The 26,194-nt window shown below is 30.3% G+C and overlaps 1 protein-coding gene and 1 long non-coding RNA gene across 2 annotated transcripts; one reads left to right on the top strand and one right to left on the bottom strand.

Moving 5' to 3' along the window:
• Positions 1-4,012: 4,012 nt before the first annotated feature.
• On the top strand, positions 4,013-10,336 carry LOC134718511 (uncharacterized). Its single transcript, XR_010107400.1, has 3 exons — positions 4,013-4,454; positions 5,840-5,910; positions 8,456-10,336. It is a non-coding gene; the product is annotated as an uncharacterized LOC134718511 (long non-coding RNA).
• An 8,216-nt stretch (positions 10,337-18,552) lies between these two features.
• LOC134717591 (E3 ubiquitin-protein ligase TRIM71-like) lies at positions 18,553-25,088 on the bottom strand. The gene is made up of 2 exons (XM_063580083.1): positions 24,301-25,088; positions 18,553-18,613 (listed from the first exon to the last, which is right to left on the bottom strand). Exons 1-2 carry the CDS (start codon positions 25,080-25,082, stop codon positions 18,553-18,555), a joined length of 843 nt encoding a protein of 280 aa, XP_063436153.1. The 5' UTR covers positions 25,083-25,088.
• Between the last annotated feature and the right edge of the window lie 1,106 nt (positions 25,089-26,194).

The following is a 26,194-nucleotide window of genomic DNA, read 5'->3' as shown; positions in this document are numbered from 1 at the left end:
AGGTTCTGAAATTTAATGCCAATGTAAATCGTCTAAATTCACAAATTTGTGCTGCGTTTAGAGCTTTACGTCATCTACATTATGTCGCTTCAGCGTTTTTAAATATGAGAAACATACCCAAAGAAAAAGGCAAATGTCGAGTAGTTTGTAAAAAAATTCAATGTTAAAATATTCTTTGTCGTTTATGGTGGAGGATTTTGGTTAAGCTGTTCAATTTTTCTCTGGATATTTCATCCAAACAAAACTGCAATATTGTACAAATGAGTATTGTATTGCTTGACCTTTCGACAATTGTCATCACACCATGTATGTCTCACTCTAAGATTGACTACAAAGTAAAATTGAAAATGGAAATATAAATGTGTCAAAAAGACAACAACCCGACAAAAAGGAGAGAACATGTAAGGCAACCTATGGGTCTTAAAGACAACGAGATAATCCTGCGCTGGCGTTAACTGGCCTCTTAACAAAACGTTTGTACTAACTTAGTTAAATTGATGTCAAACCAAACTGCAAAACACATACATTAACTGAAATTAAATTTGAAAAAGACTAACAAAGGCTAAGAGGCTCCTGAATTTGGACAGGTGCAAACATCTGTGCAATGTCGACACAACAAACACATAGTTATCCAGGCAGTGCCAATAACGACATCAGTACTTTTCCGCAGTTCAACGTCATAAATATTTTGAGATAAAAAAATCCCGGTTACAAACCTAAAACTAAGAGTCCCACACCAATTAGAAGTCACAATGGAACAACAGAAACACTGAACTGCAATAAAAACAAAGGGCAATGCATCATACATAGAACCGAACTATTGAAAACAATTCCAATATTCCTGACTTGAAACAGAACATTTTTATAACCATTGGTGTGTTGAATCTAGTTTTAAGTCAAAACAAACCTCGCGCGCTTGACTCAGTTTAAAAGAGTCTGATGTCAGAAAAGGTAACTAAAAAAACCTATGCAAAATGGCAATGATGCGTATATCAACAAAGACAGTTGCATGCGAGCTCTAGACCACATCTTAACTGATTACAAATGAATTTCTATTAGGTCTTTTGTGGATAGTTGTCTCAATGGCAATCATACCACATCTTCTTTTCTATATTCTCCATATTATGCAAATCATGCAAATCATGCAAAATACCCGTGAATGATTTAGTATCAAACCACCAAATGCGCCCTATGAGTGATTAAATATGAGTACCAAAATATGGCGTCTAGTATTATTATTATACATCCATTTACATCACTGCTGACGAAGGCGAACCTATGTTGCTCATTACATTTGAGTAAATTATTTACAAGTTAACAGATATAATGCTGCTCTATATCACTCTTATTGGTTTGTTTATCGATGTTTCTTATCGATTTCTTAAACAGTGCAAATATCTGTGTGGCGCAAGCCAATTACACATGACAACATTTGCATTTTTCGAGATAAAAAACCCATGTATTTTGCACTTCGTTGACACTTTGAAATCATACATTTGATACGCCAAATGATATAAATAAACAACTTTGTGTTATGTCCATAGAAACAATTATAATGAACTTACCCACACTTGCCACATCTGTACAGGAATTTTCCTTGCTCCTTTGGTATCACATCCTGTTTGTAATCACTATAATAAGCAACACTATTGATTGACTTAAAATTTACTCTATTCTAAGATAATTTTAAAATCCAACAAGCTATTACTAACTGATACACACATAAACAGTGCAAAAATATCAAAAAGCATTTTAAATATATACAAGAGTCAAAAACCAAGTTAATTAATCTCGAATCAATTGAAATAATAATCAATAAGACAAACAAATCCGCTCACATCCAGACTGAGATACATTTCTTTTTCCAGGAAGATTTATTGCTTAAATTCAGAGAGGTTACCTATGGTTCAGTGTAGAACAGAAGCTGTTTATCCACAAAGAGTATCACAATTCACCATATGTTGTAAGTGGGGGGGGGGGGGGGGGGGTGTCGTTACGTAGTGTGCCTAATGTTTGACAGGAACTTTTAATTAACTTTGACTTTTATTTAGCTGTAATGGTATTGATGTATGTCGTTCCTTTAAACAAAATCGGATGACATCACCAAAACAATATAAGAGTTTACATCAACAAGGAAACAATAGATTAAAGTCATTCTTTTTTATATATTCTAAATCCTTATAGAATTATTCCTAATTTGCACACACTTTTTCCTCTCTTTCCCTGTCTTTCCTACAGACAATAAAAACTGTATGAAATGACGAACTATTTTAATTTAACCACTCATTAAAACATAATCTCGTTTCAACTTGTTGAAGAACTATATCAATTACTCCAATCATTTTGAAATGACTGATAGTTCTCAAGTATACTATACAATTGAAACTCCTAGTACTAATTCCATATGCATTTCGGGAATGTGACTGATAAAATCATATACCCCGTCAACAAAAGTCGATTATGAAAGTGACTACTGAATTCGTTAATTTCTTTATCAGCAGTCGATTGTGAATATGATAAATGTGACTGCTGAAATCGTTTACCCCTTCATCAACAGTCCATTGAACTCTTTATTGACAGTCGATTGCGAATAACTTTGTCAATCAATAGTAATTGTTATGGTAAAAAGTCGTCTAGATCGCGAGTTTAATCTCCCCAAATTACACACGGCTAAAAATGGTTTTAACTTAAAGACAAATATGTCTTTTTTAATTTTTGCCCTGTCGTCAAAATTTCGTACGGTCACATTTTTCTAAACAGTCGTTTTAATGAATAGTAGTATATTTGAGAGTTTCAACCCCTCTTTTTCAAAATCAAAAATTGTGTATGTTTGCTTACATTTAATTGAAATAGTTTTTTCTGAAGCTATCTTTTTATGTCAAAATATTCTATTCAGTATTTTATTTTCTTCTAATCTATAAAATTTGCGAAGTTTGGACTGTTTAAAATTGAGGTAATTTTAATTGCAAATTCAGATACAAACTTTAGTTTCTTCTTCATAGTAGTAATAAACATTATCCCATAATATTTTAAGCATATAGTATATCATAAAACTAGTAAGTGATAAAAATTTCGGAAACAAAATATGAAAATAACCTTAAGAAATCAATGGAAAAAGAATGGAGTAAAAAACTTCAATTTTAAACATGGAACTTAATCAATTGCCTTCCGTCACATTTTGTGTATTAGTCAATAATTTGATCTCAACTGAAATATGAAATTACTACCTTTCTTGCTTTTATATACACATGTTTTCAATTAAAGTGCACTGATATATGCCACATACTTTGTTTGTATATGTTTATATTCTATAATTTGTTCTTATAAAACATCAAAAAAGACTTATTGTAAAATCAAAATAATTGACGGATAGTTTCAGTAAATATTCCTTGATATGTTTAGTTCGTTCCAACTTGCTTCATTATAAGTCCAAAGAAAAGACAAAAGTCGTTAAATTTTATGCAGTGCTTAAATGGATGTCTACGAGAAAACCATGCAAAATCCAAAAAAAATTATGAAAGGGGTTGTGGAGTTTTCAGCTGATTTTGGGTTCCTAGTAAAGTATTAAGTACATCTAATAGTTCTATGTATAAAAAATGACAATTTATCTCAAATTATGCGAATACAGGGCAATTCTATTTTAGTACCAAATTTGCTGAAAAATGTTGTTGAAAATGGACATTTTTCTTTTTTTTTATTGAATAGTTCAAAGTATTATATGACAAAAAAAAATAGTTTTACCTTAAAATCCAGACGTTCTACTAAAATAAACTGTTCTTTTGATCTTATTTCAACCTTTATTTTTGTTTTTATTTTTATTGACAAAAATGTGTTTTGGCTAAAATTTGAATTCAGTCTGTACTGAAAATGTCCATAAAACCTCAAAAGTCACTCAAATTGAAACAATATTTTTTTTAAACGTTATGGTTCACTACAAACTACTATTCCTAAACGGGATTTTCGTTGCAAATCGATATTAGCTTATTTGAATAATAGATGAAAATCCGAAAAATATACCTAAAATTATCTCCCTTTGTAAAACTCTTCACAATAAAAGGTAGATTTTATGTCAATAACAGAAGGAGGGAAATCAACAAATGTGCAGAAGGATATAAAATAATGGTATTTTTGATGAATATGGTGTAGTCAAAAACTTATTTTCATTGAAAGAGTGTAACAAAGACATAGTAAACCATGTGGCTAAGACATTCCCACTGCCACTGGGATAAGTCTGATCCTGATCAGATAGTCTAGACATGACTCATGACTGACATGAGGCTAGACTATCACTATAATGTCTAGGTTTCAGACTCACATAACATAATTTTAAATGCATATGCTGCAAACATGGACAGGAGTTGGATTGCAGTGGACAAGAAGACAAAATGAGTTGCTGTCATCCTTTCATGACCCTTCCAAATCTAGCAACGGAAATTCAGTTTCATTTGGTCCTGGTAAGTTTGTTATTTTATTTTTTTGGTTAGAAAAAGCAATTTGACACCATAAAAAGACCTACTGTAGAAACATCACATCAACTCATAAATTTAGGAAGAAGAGCATTGACCATTTGTCTTTGGGATAAAAAAAAAAAAAGGGGGGGGGGGAATATTTACATAGTTTTCTTGAAGCAAACACTGATTTTAATGTTTTCATTGACATACATTTATAATGATTTAGAATTCTTTTGAAACTGAAAGATTGATGTGTTTGCCATCTTAATTTTAATAGAAAAACTTTTTTCTTTCTCTCAAAAAATCTATAATCATGATAAAATATATATTCGATTACAAAGCCTTTCGTTATCAGGTCTGTTCGCCCTGAGTTTGTTTTCCAAATTTTCAATGAGAGTCCATTGACTCAGTTTTTTTTCTCCTAATTCAAAATTAATGGTTGCTTCAAATCCTTGTTTTTAAATATAACCCATTGAAATAGAAAACATTTGGTAGATAGATATAGAAAGATGTGGTATGAGTGCCTATTCTCCAAATAACAATTTATAAAAGTAAACCATTATAGATCAATGTACGGCCTTCAACACAGAGCCTTGGCTCACACGGAAAAACAAGCTATAAACATGATAAAGGACCCCTAAATTACTAGTGTTAAACCCTTTGAACAGGAAAACCAATGGTCTAAAAAGGAATAACAAGAAACACGTACAAATTAATGTACATAAACATAACGAAAACTACTGTACATTTAGGCCAACTAAAAAGTATGTGTGTTAACTGCATTACCCTTACCTACCATTATTTTTATCCTTTACCTAAAGATGTTTGTGAGGTTTTGATTAAGCACTGTTAAAGTCACAATATAGCTCCCAAAGAGTTGTAAATTTCCTGTCTTTATTCATTCCTTTACCAATACTACATGTACATTGTACAATGCAACTAGATTGATACAATATACATGATGTATGATTTTCAAAATTAAAAACACGTTTTACAGACTATGAGCTTGGTATTTTTCTCTCTAAATATTTGTTACTGTGAGACTATTTCTTTATATTTCCGAAGTGAAGGTCATGTATCACAGTTAAAAACATGGAAAGAGAACTTGTACATGTATTTACTTCTATCATTTAATAAAATAGAATCAGAATAGAATATGCTTACAAATCTATTCCAAACTGAAGGGCACAGAAGGGCAACATAAGATTATAACAGTAGCATTTATGACATTTACATAGATTAATTATCAAATCTACAAAACTTTTTTTTCAATGATCCAATGCATTATTTTATAAAGCCAACTCAATGTACAATGTACATGTAGATGTAACTCACTGTACTGATCATGCAAATGCACAAATATACAATATTTTATTTCTTATCAACAGGTTAATGTTGAAGATGGAAAAGCACAAAAATAATGAGAAAATGAAAGCAGATATGATAGGAGATCATATAGGTAAATATATGATATAATTGATAAAAAAAATGAATCGGACAAGTCATAAGAAGAGACTGCTAAATAGACAGCAAATAAGACCTGTGTTGTGACATTATTTGTGAAATATAATCATATATATAGAAATTGGAAATTGACCAGTTACATTTGTTATTGTAAAAACATGATAAATAATCAATAAACTAGATTAACCCTTCAATTTTAAAAGTTGAATCTGGTAAACAAAAAGTAAAAATAACACACAGAACACTCAAATTCTTATTTATGATCAATTAAGGGCCATATCAGTACAATTTACACAAAAAAAAATTCATTGCTCATCATATAAAAATTGTTTTCTTTATAAGAATTAAACCTAGAAAAAAATATGTGTATTCTTGTCAGCTTGACAGATCCTCATTTATAGTATACATGCATATATTGTAAGCCTGGAGACTTCATTTGTATTTTTCATTTTTGAAAAAGCACTTTAAGCATTATTACAGCTATTTTCCTACTGCATGTAGAGTAAAACTTTGGAAGGTTTGCTTGCTCCGTTGTATAAATATTAATTCAAGCTTTGTAATTAATGTTGATATCTTCTTGTACTTTTAAATTTGATTAGACGTTATGCCAATTGCAATTGTACAATATACAAACAAACCATGCAAGCTAACCGAAGTCTTAGATTTACATGCCTTAGGAATTTAGCTGTAAAATTAATTATATATTTGTTTTCAATGCTTATTGTTTTACAAATTTCAAATGTTTTGGCTTGTTTTTGAAATGATCCATATCAGCTATAGGGTCAAAAGCGTCCAAAGTTAAACTTTAAGTATGTTTTACTTGTGTCTGATGCTTTTTTGCTTTGAGCAAATAAAATATGTTTAAATCTTAATAAAGTTAAACTTGATTTGATAAAACAATGGAATAATTGGTGTTCTTTGATATTATGCAAAATTAAACAGTGCATTGTAGTCATATTTTTCTAATTTCGGGCATGTCTTAAAAGCTTTAAATTGAACCACATCAAGGTATAAGGGATTCAAAACTAAACTTAGTTTGATTTTTTTTGTCGAGCCTGCACCTTTTGTTGCAGAAAGCTTGACATAGGGATAGTGATCTGGCGGCGGCGTTAGCTAACTTCTTAAAAGCTTTATATTTTAGTAGGTAGAAGACCTGGATGCTTCATACTTTGTATATAGATGCCTCATGTTTTGAACTTTCCGTCGGTCACATGTCCAATGTCCTTGACCTCATTTTCATGGTTCAGAGACCACTTGCAAAAGTTAAAAATTTTTGTAATGTTAAATTCTCTCTTATTATAAGTAATTGGATAACTATATTTGGTATGTGCGTACCTTGCACGGTACTCATGCCCATCATACAGTTTTCACTTGACCTCGACCTCATTTCATGGTCAGTAAACAAGGTTAAGTTTTGGTGGTCAAGTCCATATCTCAGATACTATAAGCAATAGGGCTAGTATATTCGGTGTATGGAAGGACTGTAAGGTGTACATGTCCAACTGGCAGGTGTCATCTGACCTTGACCTCATTTTCATGGTTCAGTGGTTATAGTTAAGTTTTTGTGTTTTGGTCTGTTTTTCTTATACTATATGCAATAGGTCTACTATATTTGTTGTATGGAATGATTGTAAGGTGTACATGTCTAGCTGACAGGTGTCATCTGACCTTGACCTCATTTTTATGATTTAGTGGTCAAAGTAAAATTTTTGACATGGTTCATTGATCAATGTTTCGTTTTCTTTGGTTAATGTTGAGTTTAAGTGACAGTTGTAATAAAGCTTTGTACTTAGGTCTATCAACATAATAGCAATGATTAGTAAAGAAGGCGAGACATTTCAGCGTGAGCACTCTTGTTTAAAAGTACTATTTTGGGATAAAAGCTTTTTACAAATATGATTAGCTTTTTAATATTTGTTTTCAAATTGAAAAAAAAATATCAAAGGGGCAAAAAAACCTTTGTTGGTTTATTAAAATATTATAAAAGGTGTTTTTTCTATGCTAAATGTTATGCATTTAGCATGTTCAGATTTATAATTTGGGCTCAGTTTTCAAGTTGATTCAAATTGGGGTCTTAACTTAAACTTTGTCTAAATTCATTAAAAATGGAATATATTGGGTTCTTTGATATGACAAATCTAATCATGTCTTTTAGACTTTAGAATTTGGATATTGGCACAAGTCCAATTTCAAAATCATAAGTTCTTTTACCACAATCAAATTTTGAACTGTATCATGTGGATCAAGTTTGAATGTAGTGTCTATACTTGTGTTGTTATAATGTCATTAATTAAATACAAGATGAAATCTGCAAATTTAACTTCATTGAAATTAAGTTTGCTGTAGCTTGGAATAAGAAAAAAATCAAATTTAGGTCCATTTTTAGCTAGTTTACTTTATTTCTTATTCTATGTACTGGAATGTCAGAGTTGTGATAATCGAAACACATTTACACTAAGACCAAGTTAATAATTAATTTCTTTTTTAGGAAATTTCAATCATTTAATGGATAACAATTGTTTTCTTTTCATTTTTTACAGATATTTGGTGATCCAAAAAGAACTGGAGTTCATGAAACAAGACTGATTGCTGGGACACATTTTTGTTGATAAACATGTTTATGATGAAGAAAAACTTAGATAGTATTACGGATACTTGAATAAGGCTCTGATCTCCTTTTGATTTTTCCTGTTGGTGTTAAAAAATTGCAAGCTCAAAAAAAAAATGGAAATGGAACTCATGGATATGCTTTGAAAAAAAGAAATAAACAGCAATCTGAATCTCGCCGAAGTCTTACCAACAACCAAGTCAACACACAGTTGTAACACAAATGAGAAGAGAGAGACATTTGCAAGGACTTACAGTGTTCTCACTGTCTCACCATCAGAATGGCTTTCTCATCAGCAAAGAAGAAGTCTAAAAATTACTTCTGCATTAAAAGGTCATCAATATTGAAGACAATCAAGAAGATTACGGTTGTACTTGGCCATATGATTAACATTATAATATTTTCATTTATCAGAAATTGTTACTTAGATTGACTAACTTGTTTTATTGATTGAATTATTAGTAAATTACCTTTCGTAGTTCATGTAGTTACATGTATATAAATTTTTATCAGATAGTATGGAAAAAATTTAATACGTCCCTAAATTCCATACCTAATGCAACAATTGTCTTGTGCTGCTAAGTCAATTTGAATTAACTTTTATGTATATTTATAGTAATCTTCATGATCTTATTCTTGCATTTAAGCATCATTTTGTGTTATTGTATTACTACATTGATTGTTAAATATAATACTAAATAAAATAACATTTATGATCATTTAAACAGATTGATATATTTATGAATATATCAATGCTAAAAGGAAATTAGACATTTTTCGAGGAAAATTTAAGAAAGTACTACAACAAAAGCAAACGAATAGTATATGCTCAACTGCTATATTTACTTTCTCACCAGATAACCTAATAGATATATATTTGTATTTTATTAAATTGATGAAGTGTATGTTAGTTTAAATAAATATGTGCATGCAATTTTAAGGTTTTAAAAAAACGACATTTTTTTTATTGGATTATCTCCCTTTGTACAATAGAAATTCAGATTTTATCATCACTGTCTCAGGTACTCATGATCAAAATGACTTATATTGTTACCAGCATGCAAGTAAAAGGTTGCAACTGTCTTATCTTTGTTTACCTGTAGAACACATATTCTGAATGTCAATACTTAAGATTTTTCAATATGATGAACTTGACATTAAATTTCATATCATTTTTGAGTAACCAGAATAAAACTTTTGTAATGAGCAATCTGCAATAACCAAAATAGGATTACTAGGAAGAAATGAAAGGATTTTACTCTTTAAAGTAATAAGGACAAGTGTACTGAAGGAATTTGGAATAAAAAAAATACCAAAAAAAATTTGTCTTTGGCAGCTCCCCCCTTTTTTAAGCCTGATGCTTACTATTGTTTGTGACACCAAAATCCATTTCACTTTGAATTTTCTATTTGATTTACCTATTTTGTATTATACCATCTGTATAATTCAAGTTTTTATTTTTGAATGCTTGGTTTAATTGAAATATTAGACTTTCCTCAATTTATTGCGAAAATACCCCAAAAAAAGGGGGGAGGCTATCTAAATGATCAATAAAATCTATAAAATAAATTTGCAACCGAAATCCCTTCAAAGTATTTTGAACCAAAGAAAATGCAATGTATGTGTGACATTTAGGGTAAATTAAAGCGACTTTTGGGCTGTAGTGTCTGTTTTAGTGTGATTTGATGAAAAGGCCATATTATTTATCACTTTATGTGTTTTGCCACGCCCTTATTTTCTCTATATATCATTATGTTTAATACAATTATGTGATTTATACTTCATACACACCCTATCTGTGCTATTAAAGTATTTAAACACTCAGATGTATTATAGTATTTATTTCTATTTGAGAAATCTATGAAATCTATGCATTTCAGTAAATGCATCTATAAATAAACTGGGAAATACCCTAAATCCCTATCGTTGCTATGGTTACCAGCAGTGTAAGGGCTTCAAACTTGCATGACTTTCATATAAGGTCAACCTGAACATGTCAGCAAAGTTTTATCAAAATCAAACAACTTTGCATGGAGCACCATCTGCATGGTTTTCTCATAGATGTCCATTTAATATGCCAAAATTTATTTTACCAGTATAGGGAAATCGATTTTGAATCTGCACTTGAATAAAAGATTGGATAAGGTGAACATCAAGATGTTTCATGCGGAATGTTAATTTAAAGAACTCTGTGAATATGGTTGCATTACAAAATAAAAAAAAATCCAAACCCGTGGAAGCAGATATTTCGGATCACGATACTGCTTTTACTAATTTCATTTTGGCTATTGACAACGATTTATTGGTCATTCCTCATAACACCGTTACTTGATAAATATAGATCTTTTCTTCCGGCTGATTCTTATTCAAAATATTCTACTTGTGAAATGCTGTCTTAACTCATTGATTTTAATAGAAATTCAGTTGTCAAACAACTTCAACAAGTTCAAGGCAACTATAACATAATATTTAGTAGCAAAATAACTATTTGAGATGCCATGTCAACTGCTAGTCAATTGAAAACTGACCTCAAAATCTCAATGACAACTGTAATAGACATAAATAACGGACATATATTTCATTCCGCTGCAAGTATACTTAGAAAAGACTTCGAAACTCTACAGAGGAATACCCAACTTCGGATGAATTGTCTTTTCCTTCTTCAATTCAGTCAATGCCTTCGTATTTATTGCAATTCATTTTATGGTGACTCGATGAAACTGCATTCAGCCAAGACTTTTCTCTGGAAATGGCACCATAAAAATTGCGTAAATTTATACTATGATGTTACGCGCGATGTTCGTACCTTATTGGAAATTCGGTGTAGTTGGCAAGATGCAAGTCCAAAAAACATAATTTTGTGATATCATATCCATTGCTATTGTACGTATTTTAAAAAATAAAGAATTTTAAAATAAAAACGAAAAAAATAATCGCTGAAACTATTTTTTTGCTGCATGCGACAAGCTTCACTTTAAAAAAACGGCGATTTTAAGGTTGTCCCTTGTAACATTATTCATTTATTGTAACCACTAAACTATAATTTTCGTCAAAACAATTCAATATTTTGAAAAACGTTTTTTTCCATTATTAAACAGAATGGTTCCTTCAGTCTTTAATGCACTTTTTATGACGTTATGATGACGTCATAGACAAAACCGCGTTCCATACTACAAGGGCAAATCTGTCCCACGGGGAAAAAATTGGGATTCCAGATTTGAGAATCCCAAAACTTCTATCTAAAATGATAAAAGTTTAGTATTTGCATTTACTACATCAATGTTAATTTGCTTAATTTTATGAATTTAAAGACAAATATCCTGAAAAATGATATATAGTAATTTATGAGCGATTTTTCAAAGGCTTACAAAGTTGTCGCACCGCCATTTTTTGGCGTAAAAACGAACTCAACTCAAATGTACGTCAATTGTTTGCTTATCAGTGCTCTTATAATGGTAGAATTTTATGATGTTTTTAAAATTTATTTGTCTTAATTTTTCAAAAATCTAAAATACATCAATTTTCGATAAGTAGTTAAAAAGCACCGTCTATTTGCGGAGTCTTACAAGAATGTCGCACTTGCTTAAAAACAACGTTTCAGTCGAATTTTTGGTTTGAACATTACGAAATATTCTCGACGTTGTGTTACGCTTACATGTACGAACATCGCGCGTAACGTCTAAGCAATTGTTGAATCAATCGTTTGTGTGACCAATTTTTTACTCCTTTTCAATAAGGATTTGCTTTACAAATGAATCATGAGTTTGGTTCAAAACACCTTGTTGAAACATTGAATGCCAATGGACTGTATGCTTATAAAGTGTGACGCTATCTAATGTGTTGCCAACCATGAAATTGAGCGAATTGAAGATAGTGTACACGTCTCGTATAATGTTTCTCAAACATCTTTGCAGACAAGCATATGGATGCCATCACACCTTCCTAAACCCCTTTGAGATCTCTGTTGAATCTTGGATGAATTGATAGGGATGGTTTAAAGCTGGTATTTATTTTAAAAACAAATGTCTTTGGACTTCCTACGATACCCTGTCTGTACTTGTAAAGAAAAACTCAAAATGATGTGTTTGCTTTGACCAGAACCTTTCATAAGCAGAACTGTGGCCATGAGCGAAATTGGTAGAAATATTAAAACATGTCTTGTGACGGTTGATCAAAATGAAGATGATGGAGATAACGGTGGATTTGGTATAAAGCTTGTTGCACTGGTATAAAAACTACACACAGTCCCTTCCTCAAGGTTAGGGGAGTGTTTGCGCGACTTTAAAAAAGTTAAATCCCGCCACATTGTATATGTTTAACAAGTCACGAGACGGTTATGCAGTGTTTGATGTTTGTTTCTATATACTGTATCTGTTTGTTTCTTATTTATTTTGAATATTAATCAGGCTGTTATATTTTTCTTTTGTTTTACATTATTCATTTCGGGAATTGAAGACCATGCCGTATGAATTTTATTCATAGTTGAAGCCCGCACATGACCTTTATTTGTTAATTTATGTCTCATTTGGTCTTATTTGAAGAGTTGTCTCATTTGCAAGCATATCACATGTTTTTTTATATGGAATACTTTTGAAGGTTGTGGTACGTTGCAAAGGAAAAAAGAGGGGATATAGGTACAAAACCTATAATGTAATAAATATTAACCAGAGTAGAAAACACAACAAGAGATAATACTATGGAAGCAGTAATAATTGTGAAAAAAACGAGTAGTCGATAAAAAAACCTGAAGTATCCGCAAATTCAATTTGAGGTCATATTTGACTGTAGAGTTCTATTGCTTTGGTTTAATACCTCACCCAATATGATAGTTTAAAAAATAATTTTAAAGTACTGTCCTGCATTACACTTAATTTTTACCTGAAACTGAAATCTTTCATAAGGTTAAGGTGCTCTAAACATTTTATAGGTTGAAAACTTGATTTATGAAGTTTTGGTTATAAAACATCGTTTATAAAAAATTCTCAATGATTAAGGTTCATGTATAATAAGAAACATTACTAAAGCCAAAACAGTATCATTTGTGTTTAGATAGAGTTTAGAAATAAGAAATAATGTCAAAATTGAAACCCTCCCGAATTTTCACAGATTTTTACATATGACCTTTGACCTCAATTAAAAAAAAAAGTGACCATATCAAGTCCCGACGACAGGCATATTATTATAGTACGCGATTTCCTCTTTCCAATGATATATTATATAGGTGTGTGTTCGGTGGGGAGATTAGATTAAAAAAAAATCTGCCTTCAGTCACCGCACTAAAAGAGGACATTTCTATAGGAGAAAAGATATGACATACACAGACTATTTACAAAAAGACAAACTACACTTAACAAAACAGTATGACTTTTTTATGTTGTTGTAAAACAGTATGGCGTCTTTTGATTATACGTGCCTCAATAGTCCAGATAATTGTGATGAATGACTTTGATGTTTTTGTTATATCGTATAAGTTTAAAGAGGTTCTAAGTATTTGAACAAGACAAGCAGGGACATTTTAAGGAAAGATAAAGGCAACAAAAACTTTACACTATTGTAAATGCTTCATGCTACTAGTATGTGTTTGCACATCAGAAGATTTATTTACTTAAATGCAATCGTGGTCGAGCCAGTGTGTTCTTACTTACGTAGTGAAAAAAGAGGATATCATAAACCAGAGAGACATTCTATAAGTATAAGGAGGTTTCAATATTTTAACTAGAGAAGCAGGCACATTTTAACGAGCAGTATATTTAAAAACATTAAATGCCACAAAATCAAAACAATATTGGAATACTTTATACTACTAGTATGCGTTTGCACATCGTAAGAAGATGTATCTTCTTAAATGCAATCGTGCTCGAGTCAGTGTATTCTAGTGGAAAAAAGAGGAGATACATAAACCAGAAAGACTTTCTAATTGATTTATCGAAAATAAAAATAAACGGTAAACTGGTGTACACAATATATATAGACAATAACAAAAACTTCCTTATCTTCAAAATGAATTTAGAACTTAAAAAATTAAAACCACTTAAAATTACAACTGAACTACCAGAATTTTATCTGGATATTGTAAAAAGCTGGATACGGAAAGGTGGAGGTCAAACTAAATCACCCACTAACTTTAGAGAAATACGCAAAGAAATTATATTGGGTAATAAAAACATAAAAAAAAATAAACCATTATTGATGCGCAATTGGATCAGAAGCAATATAATCTATATTAATGAAATTATTGACGAAAATGGTCAAATCAACGAAAAGACAATACTGCGTAAGTTAGAAATAAAACACAACTTGATAGCCGAACTATTATAATCAATATTAAAAAAAAGCAATTCCAAAATGTTGGATAAATATCCTGAAAACAAATAAACCTGTTAAGACCCGAGTTAATATTAACGAAAAAATAATCAGAATTAAAAACCAATTGTTCAGAGATCCATTGATGGTCTTTTCACCAGTAATGATTTTTTTTATTTGAAAATATTAAAAATTGGTTTTTAATTGTCAATTTCAGCGTCAAATGACAACTTATTGTACGCTGATTCCAAAAATATAAGGTTTCTATACAAAAAGATACAAATAAAGGAGATACTTGTCTACTTCCGATTCAAAATATGTTACTTCCGGTACTGTCTTATAGTGTACTTGACGCTGATTCCAAAAATATATGGTTTTACATACTTTGACAATAATTAATTACAAAAATTAGCTGCTTCCGGTTTACAAAATGTCACTTCCGATTAACTTTTTCAACGTCATAGTGCTTGCAACCTAATGCAACAAGTCTAATAGCTTTAACATGAATACATATGAGGTAAAAGCAAAGGTCAAAATCTAGAACGTTAAATTAACATCTGACCTTGAGCTCAATTTCAAGGTCATAAACCAAGGACCTTAAATCAAAAGACTTTAGGTCTTTACTTTATATTGTTAATGAGTTATATTACCATACGACTGATATTAGATATAAAAGGGGAGAAAACTCGCATTAAATGTTTACGTACCCTTTTGACTCAAATTTATGTGTAACTACTTGTCGCGACTAACAATTGTGTGAAAGTATTTTGTCGATATCTTATATGATTTCTTTAAAGAAACGATAACAAGCCAAAACAAAAAAAAATGGACATGACCGTGAACTTTGACCTTGACCTCATGTTCATACTTTTTTACCAAGGGCCTCAAATCAAAAGACCCTAGGCCTCTATATTTCGGTCAAAATAAAAACTAACATCCTGAGGATATAACGAGCAATTTGGAAAAATAAATTTGTCGCTTTCTTTTACGGTTGCGGAGGAGATATGATAACAAGAAAAACAGTGTTTGGGGAGATAACGCTTACGAGGAAAAGTGTTCGGTTAAACAGGGTGAGTTTCAAAAGCGTATAGACTGTATGATATCATATACAAAAACACTAAGCGACATCTTTTGAAACATTTTTACACGGCAAGAAAAAAATTAGGCGGAAGAAAAAAAAAATAATCAGAACAAATTCAATAGGTCTTTCCACCAGGAAAGGTGGAAAGACCTAATGAATGAAACAGAAATAAATTTAGCAAAACTTTATAAAAAACAAAATAACTCCAAACATTCGATTAATAAAATGGCAAAGCATATTAGGCGTAAAAACATTACAAATTCGACATTCCTTATCATTTACAAACAAAGAAATATACACAAACAAATTTAAAGTTTATAAATGAAAATAACTTAGCTATATATTGCCGAACACAAAAAATCTTTTTAAATGGAAAATATCCAATACGTCAGAGTAAGCTTTTTGCAAATCCACAGACAATTATCAACATTTTTTGTTAAAGATTGTGAATTTTTAAAAGATTTGTGGAATAAAATAACAGAAAAAATGAATATCATAAACTTCTCTAAGAAGAAAAAAACTTAATAGATATAGTCTTTGGATATAAAATAGGAGACCGACATTATAATGACATAAATCTTATTATAACGTTGATAGGTTTTTCAGTGTACAAATCATTTTACACGTCGGAACAAAGAACAAAATCCGCCGACATATACAACATCTTTAAAAAAGAATTTGAATTATATTTTGAAGTAAACAGATATGTAATCTAATTCGCAAATTTCAAAAAATTCTTTAAACTGTTAGATTATAAAATATGTAATCATACTATTCATACATAGGTTCGAAACATAACGTAGAAAATATTTACTCAAGTATCTGTAAAATGAAATACTACAAAATTAATGCAAAATAAAAATTGATACCTCAGCGGCCGTAAAGAAAAACCCTTAAATAACACCTATTCTAAAACTTAAAATCAAAACACAATAAGGTACAGATTATGGAGAAAGACAATTAATTCATATTTCGATAATAATTAACATAAAATATCTTACCTTTTGATAGTAATCCAAAAGCGAAAAGATTAACACGTGAAATATATTATCCTTCTATCATGTCAGGTTACGATTATTTTATCACACTAAGACACCTGCACGATTTTTTTTCTAAACGAGCAATATGTGTATCCAATAATGAGGATATAAAAGTAAAGGTCAAATACGGAACAAAATTACGTAATTATAAATGTGAATGATTTGCAATTATATTTGCTTATATTGTATTTTTTTCTATTTGTAATGACTAACAATCAGTTGGATTTTATTATAAATTATATATAGATATAGGAAGATGTGGTGTGAGTGCCATTGAGACAACTCTCCATCCAAATAACAATTTAAAAAGTAAACCATTATAGGTTAAAGTACGGCCTTCAACACGGAGCCTTGGCTCACACCGTTTTAACACAGAAATTAAACTAACAAGTACTAACACAATTAACTATATACTACTAACGGTTAAAGAGGCCGGGATAAGGTACCGGTTTTTGATGTATCCACTAATAAATGTAAATAACTATTAGTAAAACATTATTTACCTTTAAAAAAAAAAAAAGACAATAACTGTTTAGTGTCTTTAAATGTAAGCTGTATTTGTACGAGGCTAGGAAACAAGGCGTATGCGAACTTTTAGCGAGTAACTACACTTGCTTCGAACGTAGTACAGCTGATATTTAAAGAAAACAGTTTTTGTCTTTATCCTGCAAATAATTCTGTATATTTTTAATTTTTTTGAAAGACACAAAAACACATGTTTCGCATTTATTTTTGAATTTAAATCCCTCCTGAGGCCCGTGTAGTAATACCATACAGTAATCACAAATTCAGCTGACGACGGGTTTGCAAAATAAGAATCTCGAATGATCAACAATTATACATCGCTCAAGGTGAATAATTATGTATTTTAACATAACAACTAATTTCAACAGTAAAACAAATCACACAGCATTGTCCAATTTGAAACATTCACTAAACATGCATGCTGAAATTGACATGGCTGTTTTTGTTACAAAATCATATTCAAGATTTGAAATAGTTCTTATCGTAGAAAAGACTGATGTTCATGAGTGTATGTTATCAGAAAATTGGTGCGATTCTTGTTGCTCTAAAAAAATGTTTGAAAACAAACAGAACGTGTTTAGAAAGTTATCGTTAATTCGCAATTAATACGTCACTGAAATGCGATACACATTGTGAGGTGACGCAGGTTCATACAATACTCAGTCTGGCAGTGGGCGGAGCTTAAAAGCGATATCTGTATAGTATACAGGTACATACAATTGAGAATGGAAATGGGGAATGTGTCAAAGAGACAACAACCCGACCAAATAAAAAAACAACAGCAGAAGGTCACCAACAGCATAGCGGGATGTATCTGTATGGTAGAACACACAATTGCAGAATAAAATACAAACTTAATCAGAACCGTTGCAACGTCAAATGGTGACGTATGTAAGAAGATAATGGTGACGTATGTAAGAAGATAATGGTGACGTATGTAAGAAGATAATGGTGACGTATGTAAGAAGATAATGATGACGTATATAAGAAAATAATGTGTAATTCACTCAAACATTTGATGGCAAGTTTTCATTGTCGAATACGTAAATTTAAAAACTGTATAATATACAAATATATTACCTACCTCTTGGGGGAAGGCAATTCTCTTTCTCTGTTTATGGTTTGTTGTGCACGCATTTCACTGATAAAAGAAAAACTTAATTTTTTACATTTTTTCTCTCCAAATGTTCTGTCAAGTATCATAAGTATGACCTATGTTAACACATAGTCATTTTCTTTGTATGTTGGCGTTTGTTTTTGTAGCAGTATAGTGTTTATGTTATACCGTTACTTTCCACCTGTAGTTAATGTGTGTTTCCCTCAGTTTTGTTCGGATTTGTTTCAGTTTAATCGATTTATTATGACTATTGTAAAGCGGTATACTTCTATTTTATTTATTTATAATATTATAAAATGCATGAAATTACAATAAAATATTTATATAACGAGAAAAACAGATATATCTGTACTAGTTTGAAAGCAAGTATGTTTGCATTTTTACCTCTTGTCATGGTTGGTAGTACAAGTACATGTTTCAATACAACTTAAAATGTACACTGCCATACACCCCGTCTTTATCCGCACATTGTGAATTCATAATATTAAACAATACATTTGTAATGACCACATAGTTGTATTTCATGAATTGTCTCTCCTTTGTTTGTCATATTATATCCAGAAGTAGGTTCATATTTTTTTTTTTTTTTTTTTTTTTTAAAGTTCTCATGTTTTATTGATAGTTTTTCACATTTATAGTTGATACATCAAATACCGGTACCTTATCACGGCCTCGTTAACCGTTAGTAGTAATAAATTTTGTTAGTATTTGTTAGTTTAATTTGTGTTTGAAACATACATTTTTTTAATTAATAATATAATCTGACTGATTGTTAGTCAATTACAAATAGAAAAAAAAATACAATATAAGCATTTATAATTGCAAATCATTCACATTTATAATTACGTAATTTTGTACCGTATTTGACCCTTACTTTAACATTCTCATTATTAAATACAATCTACCTGACACATATTGCTCGTTTAGAAAAATCGTGCAGATGTCTTAATGTGATCAGATAATCGTAACTTGACGTGATTGAGGGATAATATACTTCACGTGTTAATCTTTTCGCTTTTGGATTATTATCAAAAGGTGAGATATTTTATGTTTATTATTATAGAAATATGAATTTATTATCTTTGTTCATAATCTGTACCTTATTGTGTTTTGATTTAAGTTTTAGAATAGGTGTAATTTAAGGGTTTTTCTTTACGGCCGCTGAGGTGTCGATTTTTATATTTTATAATCTAACAGTTTAAAGAATTTTTTGAAATTTGCGAATTAAATTACTTTTACTTTTTTTTACACATCTGTTAACTTCAAAATATAATTCAAATTCTTTTTTAAAGATATTGTATATGTCGGCGGATTTTGTTCTTTGCTCCGACGTGTAAAATGATTTGTAAATTGAGAAACCTATCAACGTTATAATAAGATTTATGTCATTATAATGTCGGTCTCCTATTTTATATCCAAAGACTATATCTATTAAGTTTATTTTCTTACAGAAGTTTATGATATTCAGTTTTTCTGTTATTTTATTCCACAAATCTTTTAAAAATTTACAGTCGATAAAAAAATGTTGATAATTGTCTGTGCATTTGCATAAAGTACACTCTGACGTATTATATATTTTCCATTTAAAAAGATTTTCTGTGTTCCGCAATATATAGCTAAATAATTTCCATGTATATACTTTAAGTTTGTTTGTGTATATTTCTTTGTTTGTAAATGATAAGGAGTGTTTAATTTGTAATGGTTTTACGCCTAATAATTTTTGCCATTTTATTAATCCAATGTTTGAAGTTATTTTGTTTTTTAAAAAATATTGATATACGGTTTTGTTATCTAGATCTGCTAAATTTATTTCTGTTTCATTCATTCTGATTATTTTTTCGTTGATATTAACGCGGGTTTTGACAGATTTATTTGTTTTCAGGATATCTATCCAACATTTTGGAATAGCTTTTTTTAATATTGATAGTTCGGCTATCCAGTTGTGTTTTATTTCTAACTTACGCAGTATTGTCTTTTCGTTGATTTGACCGTTTTCGTCAATAATTTCATTTATATAGATTATATTGCTTCCGATCCAATTGAGCATCAATAATGGTTTATTTTTTATTTTTATGTTTTTATTACCCCATATAATTTCTTTGCGTATTTCTCTAAAGTTAGTGGGTGATTTAGTTTGACCTCCACCTTTCCGTATCCAACATTTTACAATATCCAGATAAAATTCTGGTAGTTCAGTTGTTATTTTAAGTGGTTTTAAATTTTTAAGTTCTAAATTCATTTTGAAGATAAGGAAGTTTTTCCCGTATTTATCAAAAAAGAATCTCGGAATAATTGACCAATTTTCATGTTTTGACTCCATTAGTCTTGATACCCATTTAATTTTAAGTGTGTTGAAGTAGCTGTCGATATCTATCATATTAAGTCCTCCCGTATTGTAATCCGCTATGAGAGTTGACCTTTTTAATTTATCTTGTTTACCGTTCCAGATGAAATTAAAAATTTCTTTTTCTAGATTGTCGCTATACATTTTATTTATGACTGTCATACTTGCTAAGTATGTAAATTGTGGGATGATAAGTGATTTGATAATAAGAATTTTACCGATGATCGTAAGATGTCTTTTTTCCCAAGATTTCATGAGTTTTTTTGCTTTTTCAAACTTATTTTCCCAATTTAGTTTGGCGCATTCTGCTTTATTTGTGCCGAAATACAATCCCAACACTTTAACGGGTTTATCTGTGAATTTTATATTATCTACCTTATCTTTACAATTTTTTAGTTTTCCTATCCAAATTCCTTCCGTTTTGTTTTTATTTAATATAAGACCAGAAAATGTGCCAAATATTTCAATAACGTTTAATGCTGCTATAATTTCATTTTTTGATTTGAGAAAAAGAGTGGTATCATCTGCTAACTGGGAAATTTTTAAATTATGTTTTGAATGGTCAAGTTTGATTTCAAAACCTTTAATGTTATAATCATTCCTTAATTTACATGCCATAATTTCAACTGCGATCACGAAGATCATGGAAGAGCAGGGGCATCCTTGACGCACCCCCCTTTTTAGACTAATTGGTGCAGAAATCCATCCATTATTGAACACTGAGCTATTTATATCAGAATATAACGTCTTGATCCAGTTAATAAATGAACTATTAAAGCCGAAATGTTCGAGAGTTTGGTACATAAAGGTCCAATTTAAAGTATCAAATGCTTTTGAAAAGTCTAGAAACAAAATTGCACCTTCAACATTAAATTTGTCGGCGTAATCTATGATGTCTTGTATTTGTCTGAGATTGAAGCCAATATATCGTTTTTTTTATATATCCTGTTTGGTCTGCATTTATTATTAAATTTAGTACATTTTTTATTCTTTGAGCTAATGTGTAAGATAGTATTTTATAGTCCGAGTTTAATAAGGAGATTGGCCTATAATTTGAAAGATCTAGTGGATCATTCTTTTTGTATATAAGATTAAGAATACTTTGTCTTTGAGAAAATGGTAGCTTTTGCCTGTCGTAACTTGTATTAAAGATGTTAACAAGGATTGGACCTAATGATTGCCAAAACTTTTTATAGAAATTTGTTGAGATACCATCTTTACCTGGGCTTTTATTGGGTTTTAAATTGTTTACTGCTAGTGTTAGTTCATCTATTGTAACATATCCATCGCACGTCTGACTTTCATTTTTTGATAGTTTATTTTTTACTTCAGTACTGTAAATATATTCCCATGATTGGGCTATGGTTTCGTTTTCTTTTGAATATAGTTTTTCGTAAAATTTCTTTTCAATTTGAAGTATTTCACTTTGATCTGTAACAATATTTCCTTGGTCGTCTTTTAGTTTTATTATTGTTTTTTTTGTTTGTTTATTTTTTTCTAGGCCTAAAAAGTAAGCTGTATTTTTTTCGCCTTTTTCTACCCAATCTTGTTTAGACCTTAATTGGGCGCCCTTAGCTTTATATTCATGATGTGTTTCTAGCTGATTTTCAATTTGATTTATTTTTTGCAAAATATCATTATTTTCATTTTTTTGGTATTTTTCAGTTAAGAGTGTTAATTTTTTTTCTCCATTTGCTTTATTTCGTTATTTTTATTGTAAGCTCTACTTTTGCAATAATTTATTGTAAATAATTTAATATCAAGTTTAATCGCGTCCCAAAGAAGATGCACATCCGTAGTTGTGTCTTGCATGATAGTTTTATATTTTGCAATTATTGTCTCTATTTCTTTACAATATTCATTTTCTTCTAAAATAGCATTATTTAATTTCCAGTATCCTGGACCTTTACTTTCGGCCGTTACGCTTTGTAATTTAAGAGATACGCCTTGGTGGTCTGTGCTTTTTATTAATGCGGGTCTTATATCGCTTGATTTTGTATTGAGCACAAAATCTTTATTAATTAAAAAGTAATCAATTCGACTTGCTTGAGTGAAGTTTTGTCTTTTCCAGGTAAACTGTACTTTTTTCGGATTTAAATATCTCCATGTATCGATTAGATTGTGTGTTTTAATTAAAGGTTTTAAACTGTTTACTGGTTTTATATTTTTTCGTTTTCCATTAGTAAGTTTTCTATTTGAGTTTGACAATGCATCGTTCATGTCGCCGCCTAGTATTACTGTTCCAATTGCATAATTACTTATAAAATCAGACAGATTTTTAAAGAACTTGTTTCTTTCCGTTTCTATGTTTGGTGCATATATGTTAATGAGCGAATAAATTATGTTTTCTATTTCTATATTTAACATTAGTATTCTACCGTCTTTGTCTTTGTTTTCATTAATTACTTTACATTCTAGCTTATTATCAATTATAATGGCTACCCCTCTACTTTGGGTTGTACCATGACTAAAATAGATAACGTTACTAGTTTCAGTATATAATTTTTTTTCAAGATTTGCATCATAGTGACTCTCTTGTATAAAAGTTATAAGACTTTTTTGATTTTTTATCCATTGATAAAATCTTGTCCTTTTCTCTTTATCTCTGAGTCCTTTAACATTTAGCGTACATATATGGATGTCTTTTATCATATTGATTGATTTTAAATTTGTTATTTATTTTATTTAAAGTACGCTTGACTGACTCGTAACTACTTTCTTTGTTGATAAATTCTAAAGGTGTAACACGTGACAGCCTGGTGGTAAAGTTGTTTAAAACTGTTGGGTTACTTTTAGTACCATTCATTAAAATTTCAAAGTTGTTTATTATTTTGATTCTAATCATAGGTGGTTTGTGCATTCTTTCTTTTTTAAGTGCACTTTTAATTTTAAAAAGTGAAGATAAAAATAGGCATTGTTTTGTCTTCACACATAAACAGTTGTTGTTTATATAAATATATTTTTCTGGGACTTTCAATTTTTTATTTTTTATTATATTAGCTTTTATCCCAAAAGTGCCTAGTTTAGTTAAAGTTTCCGCTAGCCGTATGTGATCGTTTGGCATGTTTGTTCTAACTTTAGATATAAGCTTTAAGATGTTTTCTGATCTTATGCATGTTATAAGGTGTTTACATATTATACAATGTATACAATAGGTAGGTTCATATTTTAAGAAAAAAACATAATTATGATTTTGCAAAAATACGTGTCTCTTAAAGATACTATGGTTATGTTCCGGACCATATGAGTATATACCCATATGGTCATGACCATACGCGTATGGTCCAAATACTCATATGGTCCGGAACAGTTATATTAAAAAATGAATTACGACTATAAAATGCTCAGTTATTTTTAGTAGAATTACCTGATTATGTAGTTACCAAACAGCTGTTTAATGTCGTTATCTGTTGCGGACTTAACAGTATACTGTACGTTAGGAAATTCAGGTATAGGCTTTACCGTCAGCTTTGTCATGTCATCTGTAAGCTTCTGTAAAGACTGTAACAATTTTCCATCGTTTCGTGTCTTGTTGAGTTCATTCATTTTCTTGTCTAAGTCGCGTGCTGCCTTCAAATCCATTTGAGTATCTTCCAATAGCTTTGTTAGTTTGTCCCTTTCCTTCCTGGATTGATCCTTAACCGATGCGATCTTCTCTGAGATACATTTATCAACCATAGTCTTTATCTTTGTACCTTCTTCTGTAATAGCTTTGACTATTCCTTCCACCTTCCCATCAAATGCCTTCAGACCTTCTTCTAGCTCCTTCATGTTTTTGGTTGCCTCATGTACCTTACTACGCAGGTCTGTTGTATTCGTCTCCTTTAGCTGTGATATGCTGTCCAGAAGTTTGGAAAAAGCATGCCCTGAGTGACTGCCAGTCACACAACTGCTACATACCGCTACGTTACAGGTATTACATACAAAACTGATGTCTTCATTGTGGTCTTTACATTTCGATTTAACTTCCGGTATACCATCAGAGGAAGACTGAAACTGGTGGTTCTTTGTCACTCTCTGCCGTTTATGAAAGCCTTTACAATTGTCACAAAAGTACTGTTCACACTCTAAGCAGTAATGAGATCCAGAGGCACTAACACATATCTCACAAGTTTTAGATGCTGCCTGTGCCATTTTGTCACTTATCATGTTGAATGTATAATAAACAGGTAATGTATATAACCAATGACTACAATGTTTTACATTTAAATCAATATCGGTTATATATGTATGTCGTGTATTTAAATGAAACACTTCAACTTATAATTAGGATAACATTTAAATATTTTATATAAAGACTTCATTGTGTTGACAACTGGGCTATGGTACGGCTTTATTAATGAAATTCGTCATTGACTTGGCTTTATGATAAACTAATGTAAACATAATGTATATAAAAAATTACAAGTATAATAATATTATTATAACTGCAGTATGTATAGATAGACTTATCACACTGTGGGAAATATTATATCGTTAGTCAGATGTGTGCGAAATCCTAAAAAGATTTATTTCAAAAACATAAACTTTACACAGCAAAAGTTTTATTATATTCACGAGTCCTGCTTTTTCCATTCATATGTGTAATCAAGATTTAAATGAAACTGTTCTACAATTTAATTAAACCGTATCCGCTCAATATATGTTCAATGTTAAGTGATTTGCGATTTGAGACAGCTGTGATATTCTCAGGTGATATTAGTCCTTACTAAATATCAAACTGGATACATTGTCTACCGGAAACGTGGAAAATCGCACATCGTTCGTTATACAAACAACTAGCATAGTCTGAAAATCTGTAAAACGGATTCGAATTTTCATATAAATATTTTTAATTTTTGTCGCAAATTATCATCAAACAATGAAACTTTTCTTTGAACATGATATGTAAATAATTGTGTATTCGTACATCTATAATATCATTATTGTTCAAATAAATAAAATAATCTGTATACTTTGTTGAACACATTGTAGAGATTGACACCTCAGATGTTTCAAGATAGTAAGCAATGATGGCTTTATAATTAGCACTTTTAAAGCAACATTGAACATCAATGGTGTAAAACAAACAAGAATAACTACTTAACATTGGTCCAATATAAATAATAAGAGCATGGTCAACAAAGAAAACGGCGAAAAAAATAACAACACTAACAACACATTATATAGAAAACACTTAATATATACAAACACTAACAGAGCGAAAGACCCGAGTTACCATAACACTATGTTAAAGTAAATTACTTCCGGTAATGAGTTGT

Source organism: Mytilus trossulus, chromosome 5, assembly GCF_036588685.1.
Source record: "Mytilus trossulus isolate FHL-02 chromosome 5, PNRI_Mtr1.1.1.hap1, whole genome shotgun sequence".
Taxonomy (NCBI): Eukaryota; Metazoa; Mollusca; class Bivalvia; order Mytilida; family Mytilidae; genus Mytilus; species Mytilus trossulus.
This window is presented reverse-complemented; position numbering and strand designations above follow the sequence as displayed.

Coding starts and splice junctions, on each gene's coding strand:
- LOC134717591 (XM_063580083.1), bottom strand. CDS start 25,082: ATGATAAGTGACAAAATGGCACAGGCAGCATCTAAAACTTGTGAGATA. Junction 18,614..24,300: donor TTTGGTAACTACATAATCAG/GTAATTCTACTA, acceptor TTCTTTTATCAG/TGAAATGCGTGCACAACAAA.